The sequence below is a fragment of the Diorhabda sublineata genome, chromosome 1 (assembly GCF_026230105.1).
Source record: "Diorhabda sublineata isolate icDioSubl1.1 chromosome 1, icDioSubl1.1, whole genome shotgun sequence".
Lineage (NCBI taxonomy): Eukaryota > Metazoa > Arthropoda > Insecta > Coleoptera > Chrysomelidae > Diorhabda > Diorhabda sublineata.
Window position 1 is genome coordinate 10550699 of NC_079474.1, and position 20247 is coordinate 10570945.

Consider the following 20247-nt stretch of genomic DNA (forward strand, 5'->3'; position numbering starts at 1 on the left):
ATTAAAATCATCATAAAAACATATAAAAAGGTCTAAGATATGAAAATTTCGACTCACCTATAAACTGTATAGTAATACTAGGATCAGTTCCGTCTGGGCTCAATTCCGCCGAGCTTAAAATCGGGAGTTCTTTCGCTAGAGAGACGTTTTCACCACAAACAGATAGATACGGATCCAAACGACCTTTGAGGAAGATATCCACTATACCGTCATCGCAAGATTTCGAAGAAAACTTAATCTGATCAAAATGTAGCCAAAAATCTCTGTCTCTATTAACCTTGATCTCCCAAATGCATCTAGAAATATAAACGAAATACAATATCCTAAATTGTTTTAAATCCCATTATTACCTTATGGATTTAGGTGGTTCGACGTAACCAATAGCTTCATAATAAGGATAATGTATCTCTCCATCTGTTATAGGTTGAATGATAGCCGGTCCACATAGAGGTCCGTGAACGAATTCGTAAGTAGCTTCGAAAAGTGATTCGGGATGTTTAAAATAACTAAGGGAACTGTGACTGCTATCGATGATCATCTGTAAATTGAGCTGCTCTCCCTTCGATATTATCTGTGTAGAGAATGCTTGTCGATTACATATACAAGTCACATCGCCGTTTTGAGCCGCCTTATTCAATGAAATCGGAGGATAAGATGAATTAGCTCCCGAAGGAAGAGGCTCCCATATCACCAGTTTATCCACACGATCTTCCAAACAGTTTGTACAAGGACCGTGGTTGTAAGGGGATTCCTAATATATGTATAATTTATCATAATCGGCGAAAAAATACATTTGACAACACCACCGTATCTTAAGGTGTTGCGAAATCTAGTTTTCTCTTTAGTTTTAAGGAAAAAAATTAATACTTACTTTGAAAAATACATTGTTGATCGTTAAAATTATCCTAGCGAAAAGCCTTTTGTCCGTTACGAATCTGTATAAACAACTAACGTCGTCACTGGTTTGGGAAGTTTTGTATACCAAGGTATTGAGAGGAGATCTCAACCAACCTTTGATTTGTTTCCACGAAGAGAATATTTCATCGCATTGTTTACCAGGTATCGCTTCTCCTAGTTTTGTATTGTTGAAAAAATCGTAATGAGCCCAATAATATAATGACGACCTAGACAAAAGAAAGAAAACATTTCATTTACTGTACAGTATAGTTCCTACGATGGATGCCACACGGAAGTAGATTATAATAAAAATTTGTAGTATTTAAAACCAATATAATACATCATTCAATAAATCTTGTGATTGACAAACAGATGGCGCTGCTATTGTCAAATCCATATGACGTTTATGACTTACTGACTTTCAAAAGACTATGTGTAAAATTTCAGGACATTCTATAAGTCAGAAAAAAGTGACAGCTATTTAAATGAAGCAAAACAATTTCGTGTGTTAATTTATCATTGCTTCTTGTACTGTACAAGCTCAGCAATGGCTTCAAGAGTTATCCGGACTCTGATCCATGAAAAATAATGATTTTTTATAGGTTAGCTGAATTTAAACGCGGTCGTACATATAATACCGATGATGGTGAACGTTCTGGTCGTTCAATTGAGGTGGTTACTCCAGAAAATATAAAAAAGTTCACAAATTTGTTATATCTAATCATCAATTGAAATTGCGCGAGATAGCTAAGGCTTTAAAGATATCAGAAGACAGTGTGTAAACAATTATTATGAATTTTTGAGCTTTTTTCAAAGTAGGCGCCGTGTTAACTCACACCCAATCGCCATGTTAACACGTGAGAGATCAGATTTTTTGCGATTATATGCGACAATGGATGAAACATGGATCCATCACTTCACTCCGGAATCAGAACGATCGTTATCTGAGTGGACTGCAGCCGATGAACCACGTCCGAAGCGTCCAAAAGCCCAACGGTCAGCTGGGGAGGTTATGGCTTCGGTATTTTGAGATGCGCATGGAATTTTGTCATCGACTATCTCCAAAAAAAAAAAGATACAATCAATATCGAATATTACATAAAATTGTTGGATAATTTGAATGCAAAAATCAAGAAAAACGGCCTCTTATGTCGAAGGAAAAATCACTGTTTCGCCAAGACGTTGCACCGATTCACAAGTCGGACAAATTCCACTTCGAATTGCTTCCTCATCCACCGTATAGTCCAGACCTGTCACCCAGTGAATACTGACTATTTTCTGATCTCAAAAAAATGGTAAGAAATTCCCCTTAAATGAAGAAGCAATTGCTGAAACTGAAGCCTATTTTGAGGCAAAAGACAAATCCTTCTACAAGCTGGGCATCTAGAAGTTAGATAAGCGGAGGAATGTATCTTGAAGGAGATTACATTCGATTTTTGGCAGAAAAATGTGTTTTTATTAGTTAGTTACACGACTTACGGAGGATTAAGTATTCCGAGAAAATTGTGCGCCAAGATTTTTTTTAGTGTAAATAGATAAATAATTCGAATACCGAAGTAATTAACAATAAAATCGAACAATGACTCAAACTGTACATCCCAACCAATTATTATAACATGGTAATCATTTTACGTACAAAATGTATTGTTTGTGAGCACGCCATAGTTTTAACAGAACGAAACCTGTAATTAATGGGTATATATCATTTTTATTACTACCGAAAGAGGGAGTTGTACGTTATACGAGTATCACTTTACTCCGCATAGGAAGAAGAAAAAAAGAAATAACGGGATGCAATTATTAATTATTTATCTCCATTTAATACTTCATATAAGCGATATCCAAATAGTAACTGTTGATAATAAAGATTTTAAGGCACATTTTACTGACATAGAACAATAGTCCAGGATATGGAGCAATCCAATACATGAATGACTTCAGAATAAGTTGCTTGGTCCAATCAGTTCATATATGACTGGTGAGTCTTACCAATCAACTCCTTTTGAACAAGCGCAAGATACGATTGGTCTTTTAACCTAACAAGATCATATAACATACCATCTTCATGCTATAGGTATTACGAAGGATCCGAAGAATGACGGTGATGCTTGGAGGGGAAAGAAATTGCAGACCATATTGGTGAAGTTTATTCACCCAGTCGTTCCAGCTAATTAGGTTTTCCAAGAACATCGTCCTTTGGTGGATTTAAGGGAGACATAACGGGCTTATCAGAAAGCGAACTATGAACTACGATGTTATACAAGGGTCAAACAAAGAGTTATTATTCATTTACCACTTGGTAGTCTAAAGGTCTAGAAAGAGTCGTTATTTATGAACGCATTTATTAATTAGAAAAATAACAATATATATATTTTGAGAAATTATGTCAAACACTAAAAGAAAACTCACCCACTATAACTTCCGGTTTTACTTTCGAATCTGACGAAAAGCGAATTACCAGACGACACGAAATCATGTTTTTCCATTGCTTTCGAAAAAGTATCACAGAACGTTTTGATAATTTTAGCATCATCAGGCCAAGAAGAGTCGTATAATGTGAGCGATTCTCCGCAATCTCCCTCTATGGGTCTTATAGGAGACTCTATACGATTTATTCTGAAACTAAAACGAACATATTGTTTCGAACAATTTCTCGAAATGGGTCCTGTCCAACTACAATTGAATTTTAAAATGCGGCGAATTCGCGCGGCGACTTTCATCTTCGCCTTTGATATTTGCTTTTAGAACTTTGATTGCAGTAGGGTTTATTAACAGTATATCATCTAAATAGTATCTAGGAAAGTCTATTTATTAATTTTATTTGGGTGTGTAAATAATTTGTGTAAACGCAGTTACTTTAGTTCTGATAAAGCAATCGTAAAAATTATTATGAGTTAACTGTATTATATAGAGTGTAAATGGATTAAAAACGTTACAATATTCAACAAAACTTTTTTTTGCATTACCTAGGAAAGTACAGCCTTACGATTTCGTCTTCTTCGCCTTGTATTAGATATGTACAGCTGGTATGGGGCGGATACCAGTGAGCCACTGATAGAAATATACCTTCTGAATCTCCCGAAGCTCTGAGACTTTCCGAGGAAAGTAACCAATCGCACGTGCCGTTTCTACTACCAGCAGTATCAACGTGTCCAGGCCAATTGCCTACGTTGAAATGGAATCCAGTGTTTAGTAGCGGTCCTAAAAGATAATTGATATATTTTAATCAATTGATATTCAAAATATATAAAGTCACTTCCACTTTACCGATGATATATTACCATTCCAGACCCTTACGTCACAAAGAAAATAATCTAAGGTCCTTTGAATGAATGAGGAGTTTAATCTCGGCACCCTATGTATAACTTGAGCTATCGTATTACCTAAACTTACAAGTGGATCTTCAAGGATGACGTTTTACACATCTCAAGGATTTTATGTACTTAACTCAGGGTTTAGGTAAATAGTTTAAATCTTGATAAACGGCTCTCAACATAAGACGAAGTTTTAATCAACCCCTTCTGGGAAAGGTAGCGATCCTTCAAGGAAATAGATGAAGCTATTCAAATTTTGGACATCATTGTCCCGACTCATTGAATCGTTAAAAATTCTTAGTGTAGAATTTTAATTTAAGTTATGTATAAGTTATATTGATTTTATACAGAAAATTTATGAAAACGTAAATCAGAAATGGAGATACGTAAATTGTATGTAGATGGGAGCGCTTGAGATATTGTACGATACAAAACAACTTCGAAATATAGTTGGAAAATGTGAATAGAAAGGGTTCCAAATAGATCAAATTCGGTTTACATATAATCAATTCCGACTTGCTGCTCATTTATAGAAATAATTTATTCTATTATCAAGAAAATATTATTCTCAATGTAGAGTTAGTTGTTTAACATTTTGCGGTTAGGTTTGGGGGAGTTCTATTTTGGATTTAGCAACTCCCGTTTGGATTATTTGCATATTATGGTCCCTATAATGTTGAATGGAAGAGAATGTTGGTGACACTTAGCATATACCAAGAGTTGTGTTTGCGATAGACTTGATTAACTACAAAATCGTTCAAATGTTGGTCGCTTTTCCGGCCGCGGTTAAACGGAAATTACGCGATTATACTAACTTTACCAATATATACAGTGTTTTCCGGGACTTGATGCATAAAATTAGAGATAGTAGATGACGTGAAATTATTGCTATGAAAAAAAAATTTCTTTTACGACACCTCGTTTCTGAATTAGAGTTACGAAATCACAACCGTCTATTTTCTAAATTATAACAAGTTAACAAGTTCTAGTATCTTTTTGGCATCACCGTTTTTGGCAGATCACGCGTGAATCTTGTTTTGTGTCATAGTCAAACTCGTTCAGTTTGGTAAATAATTTAGCATGAATCGATTTACGAACCACTAACACGCAAACGTACAGTGAGGACCGAAGAAAATATTGCGGCCAGTGTTACTGATATCCGCGAAATGTCGATTCGCCTCTGTTACTTCACTACGTGGAAAATTTTGCGAAAGGATTTGGGTGTAAAACCTTATAAGATACAGCTGGTGCAAGAATTGAAGCCTCACGATCTCCCAGAACGTCTAACATTTGGTAAATGGGCACTGGCAAAGTTGGAGGAAGATCCACTTTTTATCGAAAAATTTTGTTCAGCGACGAAGCTCATTTCTCGTTGAATGGATACGTCAACAAGCAAAATTCCACATCTGGAGGGAAGACCAGCCAGAAGCATTGCAAGAGCTACCAGTGCATCCCGAAAAAGTTACTGTTAGGTGTGGATTATGGGCCGTACTTCTTCAAAAGCGATGATGGATGAAACGTTACTGTGAATGGCGAGTGCTACCATGTGATGATTGCCGATTTTTTTCCCAAAATGAAAGAATTGGACATGCCTGACATGCGGTGCCACATGCCACACGGCACGCGAAACAGTGGCCAAATTGAGAGCCGCTTTCAGTGAACAGTTTATCTCACGTTTGGGGCCCGTCAATTGCTGCCTAGATCGTGTAATTTAACGCCTTTGGACTATTTCTTGTGGGGCCATGTTAAGGATAATGTCTACAGGAGTAAACCAGCAACGATTGACGCAGTTGAAGCCAATATTGAAGCATTTATTCGTGAAATACCGACCGATATGTTGAGGAGAGTGTGCCAAAATTGGATATTTCGCATGGACTATTTAAAGCGGAGCCGCGGCCAACATTTGCATGAAATCATCTTCAAACATTAAACTATACTGATCGTTCATCGATTCCAATAATTCCAATTTGTTCCTCAAATCATTGATAACAGATCGAGTTTCTTTCGACGAATTTTTAGCTCTCGAGATGCGATAGTAATAATAGTTTTGATAGTTATTGATATAATTCAGTATGTGAGGATTATCTGTAAACGTTTTTATATACAACGATCTCGTATTCTTGGATGAATTACGTGTTTTCGTTTTCGTAGCCCACGATTTATGATGATTGGTTTCACGAGGGCGAAGAGGAAATGCTGTTTTGTAGCACCTGATAATTTTGTCGAGAAAGTTCGAGAATATAGAGTCAATATCGTCAGAAAGATCTATCCAATCATTTGTTAGACATAAGTTGTGAAATTTGATGAAGTTTTGTTTAGAGTAAATCCTCACCCACCGAGTGTGTTTCTTAAGAGATTTATTAGGTATTAGAAATTGGACGAATACAGGTTCATGGTCAGAGAGACCTGAATTAATTACAAAGTGATTCGCATCATGGGGTGTGAAGTCGGATACTATTTAATCTAGTAATGAGGAAGTTGTTTTAATAAATCGAATGGATGAATCCACGTGTAAAATTGAGCTGATATGAATCAAAAACATTTAACATAGACTCCCGAGTGGCACAATCATTAGTGAAGTCAATGTTGAAATCGCCGCATAGAACTTTTCTGCTCTTAGTAGGCAGATCGTCGAGTAAATGTAGGAGGTTCTCGAAAAAGGAATGAATGTTAGATTTAGGTAGTCTGTAAATACAGATAATATATAAATGGCTAGGCAATAAACTGAATCCCGAAGACTGGGATTGAAAATTAATAGATAATACTCTGGAACCGATTAAAACTTCACTCCCACTTGATCCAGAAAAACTCAATACTATTTTTTGCAATTGCAAAAAAGGTTGTAGTGCCAAATGTGGCTGTACAAAAATGAGGTTGCTGTGTTCTCCAGCGTGTACCAATGGTCAAGGTCTTGCGCGAGTATCCAGTTGAGTACAATAGAGGAAGATTCCTGCAAGAGGACAAAGAAGAAGAAGAAACCGAAGAAGACATGTCGGATAGTCTTTCAAGAGTATGAATCTGATTAAAACATCTAAAAAAACCAAAACAATATTGACCCAATAATAATGAATAGCAATATCAATAATAAGGTAATATCCAGAACTTGACGGGTATTGTTCCCTTAAATTATCCTGAAATTGTCATGACAGTTAGTGGAGCAGGCCTACAGGGTAAAACCACGGTAAAAAAGCGCCAAGTTCACTACCTCACAGGTGGTTTGGATATGTGTGCATATCATGTATAATGTGACTCTTAGAATCGCGATATCTCAGGAATGGTAACTCTTAGGAAGAAAAGCATACATATATTTTCGTAGAGAATTTCAAGATCTACAGCTTTGATCTGAGGTTTTTATTGATAAAGCTTACCGTTTTCGAGAAAAATCCAAAAAACCTCAGATATCAACCTTTAACCCCGAATAACTTTTGTAACACACATAGAACTTTTAAAACTTTATTTATAATGGTAAATCCCAGCGTTCTACCAATATTTGGGGTCTCAGGATATTTTTGTTATTTCAAATGTTTATATTGACCGAGTACTATACATATATAAATAATAGTACCACAATTTACTTGAAAAATGTCACGAAAATAGAATGTTTATAATTATGTTTGAATTTTAGATTCCAGCTAATATTTTCTTAACCATTTTTGGTTAATTAAGGCGTTCAGGAATGTCTATTTTATTAAAAACCATAATTTTATTTTCAAACTTTAATACGCTCTTGAGATATAGGGTCTTAAAGTAATTTTTTTCTTTAAAATTTCTCCAATAAAACTTATTCATTTTTATTGTTCCGAGTTTAATCCTAAAAAGACTCCTTTTTATAATGCATCACTTTCAATATACTCCAATATAATTTTTCTGTTTCTAACTCTCCATATTTCTTGTTAATGCGAATATAAAGGACAAAATAACATTCTAGAATATTCCTTAAACTATTTTTAAAGTGAACCGACAGCTGAACGAAATCACACGAATATTTACCTGCAGGAGACGACACAAATTCCACAAAAAGGTCCTGAGATGTGCCGATAATGGAGTAAGGGAATTTGCCCATTCCGCAAAATGTACCAATAACGGGACTGAACTCATTCTTTCCGTCGTAGATTTTTATATAATCGTACGGACAATTTTCTTCGCCTACAAAAAAACAATCGAATTATGACTTAGATCTAACGGGAAATAGCAGTAATGGATTATCTCTATTAAAGTGGTAAATTGCACATCACACTTTTAGCTTTTTATAGCAAACTCAACGTAATCGCTTTTTTTTATCATAGAAATCTGTAGTTTTTGCTGTAGAATAAGATATAAAATCAAATGAATTTATTCAGTTATTTTAATTAAATTGAATATGTTAACCAAATTTGTCACAATTTTTAATAAATCGGAACCACCACATATGAAAAAAATGTTTATTTTTGACATCAAACAACATCTGCTACATTTGCAGCAATTATTGCTCAATGTAGAATAAAAACTAATAATTTTCGTGAATCTGGAAGATCTTTTCTTACAATTCCTAGACTTTTTCCCTTTAATAGCGCTTCTTTATCAAGGAAATGTCCTGATGGAACCTATCGCTTGGTTTGTCCCACGAAAGATCCAAATTTGCCACAAAAAATCTAAATCAGAGACCAGAATATGATTTTTAAGGATATATTACATCCCTAAGTTTTTTATGACTTAATACTTTATAATTTTCCGATTTCTGATTTCCTCGAAAGTTTTGGAAAACGTTTACAAAACCTTTCCCGGTGAGTTTTTCATACAGTTCTTCTCTAAAGCTTCATCCTTTTGCTATAAAGGTATAAATTCAACTATTATGTCTAAAAATCCATAAATTTGAAAAAAAATTATATGCTTGTATAGAAAATCTTTTATTTTCTAAGCCATTTCATTTTGAAATTAAAAAAAAAATTTATGTATATTGACTTTTTATATTGGATTCATTCAGTTCCATATTAGAAATGAAGTTATTAAAAAAAAGCAAGTATATGAAGTCAGAAATGAATAAGTGGTTGTCACAAAAAATTGGACCTAATTGGAACAAAATTATCATATATTTTAAGTAAGATGGAATTTCTGGAATCATTGGTGAGTTTCATATTCAACATACTACACCAAAACTGACAATTACACTGTCTGACGAGCGTTTCGGTAACCAAGTTATCGTCTTCAGAGTCTAAAGGTAATATGTTGGTAGACTTGTTTATGGAAACGCCCGTCATATAGTGTAATTGTGATTTTTGGTGTAGTCGGGGTTTGAACAGTGTTCACTAATGATGATTGAAAATGATCAAAAAGTTCGCATGAAAAAAACATTGTTTACAAGTTAATTTTGAATAGAAACATTAGATAAGACTAAATATGCACCCTTTATTAGTTTCTATTTTTTTTAAGTAACAAAATAAAAGGGGGAAAGAGATAAGACGGGGTAGCAGGTAAGACACAGTATAGCGAAATTCACAGTTCATATTGACCAATCACGCTCGTTCATTCATCGTTTGATGCACCGCCATGATATTTGTCAGTCGTTCGGTTTTTAGTGGTTCACAAGTGCGGAGTTTCGAAAAAAATTCAAAAAAAGTGGTTAGGCACCAAATTGTTTATCGTATTTTCTTACGGTTTGACACTTGACTTTGGTTTGTTAAATAACGTTAGCTGGTGAGTTGTGACTGTTTTTTCTTTTTTATTTTTTTTATTAAATAGCTATCTAGGCGAGATGAGGGAATGAGGTATAGTTCCTCCAATATCAATTGCAGATTATAAAAACATATATAAAACCCTCGCCGACAATTTTGTTTGATCTACCATTAGTGTAGATACCACATTCTATAAGTTTATTATTTTTATAAATACTTTTAAAAATATGTATATCTTATGCGAAACCATAATCGTTAAAAGGCAATCGAATCATTATAAATTATAAAACGTAATTAGACGAGTAAAATGGGCCTGCCTGTAAGGGAGTTTGGTTTAAGCAGGGTACCAGACGTGCACTGAGTCCTTTTTGTACCTCATTCGTTTTTTTATGGAAAAAGAAACTTAAAAGCAGAAACCATAAAGGAAAATAAATTATTTGTAAATAAAACAAAAGAAAAAAAAAACATTTCAAAATTCCAAAGTATCTTGCATGTACTACGTATTATAATGCGGCCATTAGAAAACCATTTAATTTTCTTATTGGTAAACAGTAGCAATTAAAAACAATAAGTCCAATCCTCCATTTAACGCTGGGAAAAAAGAAACTGTTGAAGAATGGATAAATGATTTTCTGAAACGGAACCCAGAGCTTCAAATTAGAAAGCCTTCAAATACTGCCAGAGCATATGGTTTTAACATGGTCACAGTCGAAATTTTCTCGACAACGTGTACGATAAGCACCAACTCATTCTTGACCGTATATATAACTGTGACGAAATGAGGGTTTCTGTTGCGCAAAAGATAAATTCAAAGATAATTACCAAAAGAGGAAGAAAAAAGGTTGGGGCCATAGTTTCAGCAGACGGTAACGGCCGAGATATGTTTCAGTGCAGTTGAAAACTAGATGCCACCTACGCTTATCTTTCCAAGAAAAAGGATTAATCCAGAGCTGATGATTAATTTACACCACATAAGCTGGTGTTGGGAGATATGTAGTGATTGGAGCTGGATTACTTTGTAGCTGTCCCTCCAAGAGTTTAAGAGATTTGTGATTTCAGTGGAGCATCTAAAAAGAGACCATTGCTTCTTTTACTGGATGGATGCAGTATCCACAATCGAATTATGAGCCTGTGTTATAATCTTGTGTTGTTCTTTATACATGACACATCGTTTACAAGTAGCAGATGTCGCGCTCCTGAAACCATTGGTCGTTTATTACTAACAAACTGCCAAGTAGCTGGAAGTATTTGGAAATACTTATGTTTAAGCAGCCACAATGTCTAAAACAGTATCTGGATTTCGCAAATGTTGGATTTGGCCCTATAATCCAAACATGTTGTTTGAAATAGATTTTTCCTCTTTTTTGATAGCCGATATCCAGTTAAATGACGGTGAAACTTCTACCATCAGAGAAGTATTTCAAGATATAAGAAATGTCACTACTGCTTCAACTTCAGATGTAGTAACTGCCTCTTTGCTAGGATGTTACCACTGGTGTCCTAGGCTAGTTAATCTTGAATCAGCAATGTGCCCACATGCGATAAAAGCGACGGTAGCTTTGTTTTGACTTTTCCAAAACAACTTTTTTCATTTCCTCTTAATAAAAAATTCCTTCTTGTAAAACAGCAATTATCACATCGTCTCCCTACAAGCAAGAAGTAATCGACCAGAAAACAAAGAATCTGACCAGAAAAACTAGAGAAAATAGCAACAAAAAAGAGGAAAAATCAAATAAAAAACGGAAGAAAACTGCTACAAAACTTCAAAATGAACAATCGAAGAAGAATATCCGATAAGCGAAAAGGCGAAGAGTCTCGTCATCTGAAGATGGAAGTGAAGAAGAAGAAGACACACCATGTATGTATTGTGAGGAAATATATTCAGCTTCAATTGAAGGGTGGATATCATGGTTATTATGTGAAAGATAGGCTCATAGTAGCTACGCAGGAATAGAAGATGATGACGAAGTTATCTTTCTCTATGATCTTTCTCATCATCCCATCTTACCAGTATCATGAGGCCAGGTGGGGAAAAACACTTTTTTTTCCAATAGTTTCTAATGATACCAAATGATACACCGGCCCTATCTAACTACAATGGAAATTCTAGGATTCGACGAAGGTGGAAATCTGTGATGTACGATCAAAATACATTCAAATTTCGGTGGATGTTTTTGTGTAAACAATTTTTTATAGCAAACGACTTATTCTTTATGATTAATTTCTAGGGAGGTCTATTTATTTGTTTTGTTTCTTTATTTTTCTACTTCTATAGAATTTTTTTGCGGTATATAAATAAGTTTTTGTAGCGCACTGAGTCAGTTTACCATAAATAGTCGTAGTAAACAGAACGAATTAACTAAGTAATCGTAGAATATGAAAAAATTATTCAAGTTAGTTAAGTGATAGTGATAAGTAAATTATTGCAAGTTTCTGTAGTGTATAGGGTTTAAATAAATTAAGAACTTAAGAGACCGTATTCAATATTCTCTCTATTGTCATATTTCATCATCTTTTTATACAAAACTCCCATAAAAATAAGAGGATAATACATCAATTCATGATATTCTAATAAATAAACAAAGATCTGTGGTTTGTTATTTGGAAAATGAATATTTCAGAGATAAATCATCTAGGACAGACTTTATTTTCTCCGTCAAGTAAACTATGTCATTCCATTTTATTTACAGAACTATGCAAATGAACCTCTTGTTCTTCTCAACGAGAAGCGGGATTAAATAAAACGTTGTAAATAAACCAAATAAATGTCAATAATTCAGTCTATATCTAGAAATTCTACATATAGATTTTCCTTGTAATGAAAACTACCTTCCGGATATGTTACCAAGTAAATGAATTTTGTATATGTGTTCAATTACCTTTTCCCATTTTCCACACCATGGAAATTTAGTAGTTTTCATGGTCGAGACGTGTTGCGAATGGGGTTAATCTCAGCTGTATACTATTTCTTTTAATTAAAAAAGCCACAGGGAAAATTGGTGCTCTGATTGTTCCATTTAATTGGTTTAATCTCGATACAAGCAGTTTCGTAAGTCGATGCAAACCTTTCAGAAACTGACATGAAAGTATGTTATTGTTTCACGAAAAAATCTAATAATCACTAAGATTTTGTATAAAACTATTATAGATTTTTCATTTTGTTGGAATTGTTGTTTAAATTTTTTTTCAGTGTATACTTTCAGTGACGAAAGATCAATTAAACCATTGATTTATCATCACTCGAAGCTTTTATAATGTTACTTCTAAGAAAATCCCGATAAGGCCCTTCGTCAAAGCGAAATTACTGGAAATTCCTTGGAAATTTTAGAAACTAGGGGCGAGCTCGAAGGGAAAATGGATCGGAATTATTGTTATCGTCTTGTTTACGACATGAGTCTTTATATATTGTTAGACTACGTTTTTCACTGCTATTTTTTCAAATAAAATTGTAAAGTTGAATAAAACATGGTTTCTTAAACATATATGAATCAGTAGTGAATATTATGTCTTACGAAATGCTCTTATTTAAAAAAAAAACATTTAGGAGATATGTCGATTGACTGATCATACTCCAATAGGAAATCAATTTATGTAACAAAATATCAGAGGGGCTGTTAATGTCTTTTTGAGGGTAAAAACTGAGGGTAACTAACTGAACTCTGAAATATTACTGTAACGTTTTTCGTAGTCGAAATATCGTCCTTCATTGTGGAAATCTTGTCAATTTTGGCCGAAATATAGTCCTTCATGGTAGATTTATTAACAGAAGCGACGAGATCAAGATGAAGGACACGTCTTTGAATAAAGTTTCTAGAGCAAATCCATCACTTACCAGTGCAACTTTGAGTCTTTCTACTAATTCACTCTTCTTACCGGACGTTTACAATTCACGATTCTCCAGTTCAACTTCCAGCTCCATAACTTTCAGATCACTCAGTCTTTTGGCCATGTTTATGTCGCTATTTATTTACAGCACCCCTCAATGACACCAATGTAACGTTTTTCGTATTTATTTACACCCTATACACTATTTATATTAATTCACTTATAAATATCACTTCGTTCTATTCACTACGACTATATATTTAAAACTACATAACTACATTATGTACTTATACACCTATCCCAAACTAATTTTCTAGATTTAGAACAAAAATAAACAAAATATATAAATAAATAGACCTTCCCGGAAATTATTTAAAAGAAATACTGTACACAAACCGCCTGCTACTAAAAAATTATATAGAAATAAACATCAAACGAGTTCCGCCATTTATAAAAAATGTGAAAGACGCCTCCTGAAAAACGTCGCGCGCATTCGCCGAATTTTTAAAACTTCATAATAGCTGGACAGGGCCGGCCTAGAGAATCATTTTGAGAAATTGCTCGTAACATCACATTTTTAAAAGTCAAGTTCATAAAAATAGAACAATTTTTTTACTAATAGTTCTAAAATGTATATATCTAGCTTCAGAGATCCTTTATTACCGGAAATGAAGTGTGAAAACCTTTTTTCAGTAATTCATGTGGGTATCTGGAACTTCGAGATAAGAAAATTATTATGGTGTTATAGACCATTTACTATTGATCGAATTTGACCCGGAATAATAAAAAAAAAAACATTTCGTTGTACTTTATCACAAATCTTCATTGTCGACTTCAAAGTAGGCTCCAATACAAGCATATCTACCCTAAATCCATTTTTCCATATAGTTACTGCAAGACTTGGTTGGGATGACCCTCAATGCGCGCTCCCAGAGCGATTTTTTGAGTTTCGTAGAGAAAGAAAATTCACAGAAAGTTGAATCTAGCTAATACGATGAGAAAGAGATAACTTTTGTTTCGGGTTTGGTCCAAAAATGAGTCACAATTAGGCTGGATCGTGAAGGCACATCCATGAATTGTATGCCCACAAATGAAGTCGTTGACTTTGAGCTCAACCTCAGGATAAGAGTCACAAAATGCTATGTATGGTCTGTTAATACCATGAACAGATTAGTGTCATTTGAAATATGGATCTACTGAAGAATTTTGAGAGTTCTATGGGCGGCAAGAAAAACCAACGAAGAAATTATGAGGAGAATAAGAAGAAAACTTAAATTGATGGGCACGATACAATGTAGGAAAACAACATACCTGGGACATCTGATACGGAGGTAGGATTCACTTCAACTCCTGATAGAAGGAGAGATTAGAGCAAGAATGGGAATGTCGTGACTCCACAATATTGAAAATTGGATAGAGATCCATTAATGGATAGCAGAAGAAGAAGAAGAAGAAGATGATGATGAATTACTACAAGTTGATTCCTCAAAACGAATAACTAGTACTTATAATTGACCCTATTGGATGAATTTATGGTGAACCACACCATGGGAATTGAAGTAAACCATTAGCATCATCTTGATTTTTCAACGACTTTTGCAAGCTACTTAACTGATCTGTTTATTGAAAAGTTATTTTATTAGAAATAAAGGAAATAAAAAAATTGAAGTAGAGAAACTCTGCCAGTAAAAAGGGCTGAGAACAATTCAAGTTGCCTCTGCGATAAGAATCTTATCAACCCCTAACAGGGTGCGACTCCTGCGAATTACGCGTCAAACTTGTTTTTCGAAGTAATTTCAGAATATCTCAGAAAACATTGTTTAAAAAAAATATAGATTCAGAAAGGGCACAAAATTTTGCAAAAAAGGTCCTTACAACAATTTCGCCAAATTGCAGTGAATTCCTGAAAAAAATTGTTGAAGGTAGGCGTTTTCGCGATCGGCATGGCGCGCGGTAAGCTGTATTCTTTCAACCAGCGCGGGGAATAAAAATTCATAACTTCCGATAGAAGTGTCCGATTTTGACGAATCTTACGTCATTTTGAAGATAAATATTTCAGCTTTATATTGACATATTATTATCTCTCATATGCAAAGTGAGCAGCAGCAAAATTGCAGTTTAAACTCTCATTACACTATTATTTCTAACTACGTGAAATAATGCTCGAGATCACTGAAATCTTGTCTCTATCTTTGTTAAAATTTAGAGTTGAGGAGTACTTAATTGTTAATTTCCATAGCATTTAGTTGGTACCAGTAATGCAGGTTTCAAATACGATTATTTTCGAAAGTTCGCTTTATGAAATCCTGACAGAGTTGATAACTTCAAATATTGATATCTCAGGTATTACATTTTATCCGGGGGAAAATAAAATCAGTCCTTGGAGGAATAATGGCATTCAAAAACGGGAAATTTAATTCACCCAAAAGAACTATTTAGCAATGTGCCTGGGAGGTACGCATTCAAATTCTTATACCTGTACATTGTCGGTCGGGGACCTAGTCCGAGCAGCAGTTGGCGGGCCGCTGTATGTGTCGCACTGCGTGTGCGCCGGCCAGTTGCGCAGTGGGCGAAACCTATTGAAATGACTGTTCACGCTGCTCCAAACAACCGGATGTATTAGAGATACCTGCACATGCAAAAAGAGTGGTCTAAAATGTACCAGCATCTGTAATAAATGTACGACGGAAGTCTGCAAAAATTTACCGGTGATAGTCCCAGACTGTGAAAATGAAGATGCAGATAGTGACGATGAGATGGATGATGAGTTCGATGATTAAATAAATATATTGTTCTACTCATTTCTTACGGTGATTTCTTGAGAATTCATTTCTTTGTACCCTTCCCCAATATTCACCAAAAAAACACTTATCCGCTAGGTCCGGACTCTACGTTTGATTTATACAAGTTTATCTGAATTTATTAATGAAAACGATTCACGTAAGTGGACTTTCAAAACACAATAACGACATTTCTCGAGTTTTCATTCGTATTTATATCTGAAAGCAGTGAATCCACGTTTTTTTTCACGTATCCCCCCAAAAACATGTCTGGGATAACATGAGTGTGCCGTGGCCCGGGGAGGGTAGAATTAGTGTTAATATGTCTAATTTTTTATTGCATGTTTTTTAGAGAATACCTCCCAAAAATACCTAACGTAACCAAAAATACGTTTTCTCCATTTTAGGGGGAAGGTTGATAAGATTGTTGGTAATGATTTAGTACTCGGTGACGACCACAAAGCACAAAGCAAAAAAAATCGTAGGAGCAATTTAAGTTGAGCTTTTGGGGAAAAATTACTCCATGTACTGGCCTATGTATATAGTATAGTCTTCTATATTTTGAATTGATACAGATATAGGTTATATTTGATGTACAGTATCTTAGATTTTGTTTAAAGGATATCAAATTAGATTCCTGAAACAAATTAGTCCACATTTAATTAAACAATCCAGTTTGAAAATTGAATAAAGAAGAAATTCCATATTTTTCAATAAAATTTAATTAGTTCTCTATCGAGAGGGTGCTAGAGCTATACTAACGTAAAAAGAAATAACGTGAATCCACCCAAAAAGTAAAATTCAATTAAGAAATTGTTTCCTGCGGCATTAGAAAAGATTTATCTATCAGTGGTAGAGAAAATAGAGATAAATCACATAAGAACATTGGATTTTATCGTCATCTTTCTCTAAATCCAGTAGAAGGGGTAACCGGCACTCCTTCTGAATACTAACGAAGTTAAAACAATCCACCGGCTTCAAATGTCAATTCTCGATATAATTCATTCTCTGAAAACATCATCGTTTATTATAAAGAAATATAGTGATAAATATCATCTTTTCAGATTACTTCAGATAATACAGAGGTCGCCATAAGTTAGGCAACGGTCTCGAAAAATCGGCATAAGTCCGGTAACGCTTATAACTCTAGCAGCGCTGTCAAATAAGATTCAAACTAAGCACATTCGTGCTTCAGACAGTTATTGTATCATCATAATACGTGCTCGTCGAGTAGATGCGGCTTCAGAATGAATAATCGATACAAGTCCTCGCTTCAAGGTAGAGTTTTTTCTTGTTAGGTTGTATCTATAGATAAGAAAACTATGTTTACCGAATGTAAACAACAACTCTCTAACTCGCCGCTATCAAATCGTCACAACAGTGTGAAAGACGCACCAGAATTTTTTAAAAACAGGCCCTGTTGCCGACGCGCCGTGTTCAACTAACGAAAATAAGGAAACAGTGGCACTGGCGTTAGTTGAGTAGCCGAACCAATCTACAGTGCGGCTATCGTGAGAACTCGTTCTTCACGAATGTTGAAACGCATGCATTATCGAATTTTCCGTCGCGCGACCTCTCCACGCTCTTCACGAGAATGATTTCGTTCGCAGATTGGAATTTTGGGAGTGCTACCTCGGATGCATCGAGATGATTCGCAGGTCCAGCATTCAATTTAGTGTTCGGATGAAGCAACCTTCAAGTTGAACAGTACGATCGTATAGGCGGACGAGGATTCGTTGAGTGGCCCGTACATGTGACCCAACACCGTGTGATGTCTTCCTGTGGGGCCTTCTCAAGGACCGCGTTTTTGCAAGAGGACCACGCACCCTTCCCCATCTCCGAACTAAAATTGAAGAAGAATTTTAAACTCTTCGTGGACAGCTTGACATGCTTCGCCTGCCTCTCCATTGTGAAACGTTATCGTAAACGCATCGATCAAATTTCTGTAATTTATTTTAATGAATTCATAGTCACGTTGCAATTTTTCTCTTAACGAAAACTTGTGGCCGAGCTCTGTAAGTAGGGAATAAATATTTTTAAAATAAATTTGAGTCATTGATTAGTATTTATAATAAACTGAAACATTACGTCAACAAAATACAAAATTGTTTCACTTCAATCAACAATCTTATTGTTATTTCACTGAAAGAACCTTTGACTTCCCATTTTCTTTGTCATCGTTAGTCAACGTCACTTTTCGACTGCGTATAACGCATATTTCCACTTGGAACAAATAAAATATCTTCGGATGAAAAAAAAAAAACGTTTCATCAGAAGCAGCGTAATCGGTTGTGTCTTTCTGATGTTGTTCCTTCCCGACCGCGCCTCGCAAAGAAAAAAGAAATAAGCTTTTCTCTTGCCGTCGTCGTCATCGACAAGACCCTAATTTATTGCGACCAAACACATATACACAAGAAAGTTTTTTCTGAACAAGATTACATACTTCCAGACGGCGAAGAAATAAGACAAAGCCAACGAATATATCCTTAGAATGAATAATATTAACCTTTGTTTTTTTTTTTTCGAAAAAGAATCCAAATCTTGTTTATCTGATAGCGACAAATTAGATACTGTTTTTTTTATTCGTTTGGTAGTATACGAGCAAGTCCCGGAAATTTTTGGCCCAACAAAGGAAACACCAAAATTTTGTAAAAATATGTAATCACTAGCTTTTACCCGCGGCTTCGCTTGCATCGAATCCACTAAATAAGTATCAGACTTCATTATAATAGAAATATATTGATATGATAACTTTATTTTATTGATTGGTTAGTATTATTGATTTTTAAAAATTACTACACACAATGAAGTTCCAAAACATTTGTTCTGGCGTTTCTATCGCTCTTCTAGTTACCCGCTGCTGAGCATGTCTTCTAAACGTCCGAAGAGGTGATTCAGCAGCTCTCAAATCACTTTGTCACCTTGCTTGCTGTTGTCTTCTCAGCTCTGCATGAACCAAAGATTCTTAATTTCGTGCAACTTTTGCTGCACGGGCCCGTGACGAGTTTTTAGATAATGTAGATGGATTTTTTAGACCAACGTTTTCTGTGACGGTTAAAAATAACAATGATACCTAATCTCAAAAATTCGAAAAAGCTGAAACTATAGTCAATTGAATTGGATGTATTGATTAAATAGATGTTGACTTGACCTTCTGTAATATCATACGTCCATAATATAGTGTTTAGGATTTGAACATTACTGTATGTTAGATGGCGTTGAAGTATCAAAATGTTGATATTTGTTTATTTTTGTAAAAAATATTTTTTTTCAATAAAAAGTATACTTCTAGTACCTCCCAAAATATGTGTACAAAGTTTCATGATGATTCGTCAAGTAGTTTTTGCGTGAAAGCCTAACAAACATCCACGCTTTCTCATTTATAATATTGAGTAAGGATTTTTCAACGTAATCTTCTTTTGGCACCATATACTTTACTCAGTAATTTTCAATAAGCTCAATACACTTTTTATAATAAAAATCGTCAAGTTCCTCAAAATAGCCATTAAAGCCGACATCAACTCTTCATTGTTGGAAAATCTTTGACCACCGAACCTTTTTTCAAGTCTAGAAAAAGAAAATAATTCGAAAGCGGATAGAGTGCATGGGGTAATAATTCAAACTTTAATTCGTTAATTTTGGCCATTGCAATAGGGGATGTGTGAGCTGGTGCTTTGCTTGATGAAACAACAGCTAAATGCGGCCGTTTTTGCTTGATTTCTCGCTCAAACGTTGCAATAAACTTGCCTGCAGATAGAACGAACTTTGCCTTTTTTGCAG

The 20247-nt window shown here is 34.8% G+C and overlaps 1 protein-coding gene across 1 annotated transcript in view; it reads right to left on the bottom strand.

The window, feature by feature from the left end:
- The window catches only part of LOC130442792 (uncharacterized), a 214989-nt gene that overhangs the window by 2864 nt on the left and 191878 nt on the right, over nt 1–20247 (bottom strand). The window contains exons 5-10 of the mRNA XM_056777151.1: nt 8202–8357; nt 3864–4098; nt 3307–3519; nt 872–1124; nt 351–751; nt 58–296 (exon numbers count right to left, since the gene is read on the bottom strand). Coding sequence (XP_056633129.1) covers nt 58–296; nt 351–751; nt 872–1124; nt 3307–3519; nt 3864–4098; nt 8202–8357 — 1497 coding nt within the window. The remainder of the gene's footprint in view (nt 1–57; nt 297–350; nt 752–871; nt 1125–3306; nt 3520–3863; nt 4099–8201; nt 8358–20247) is intronic.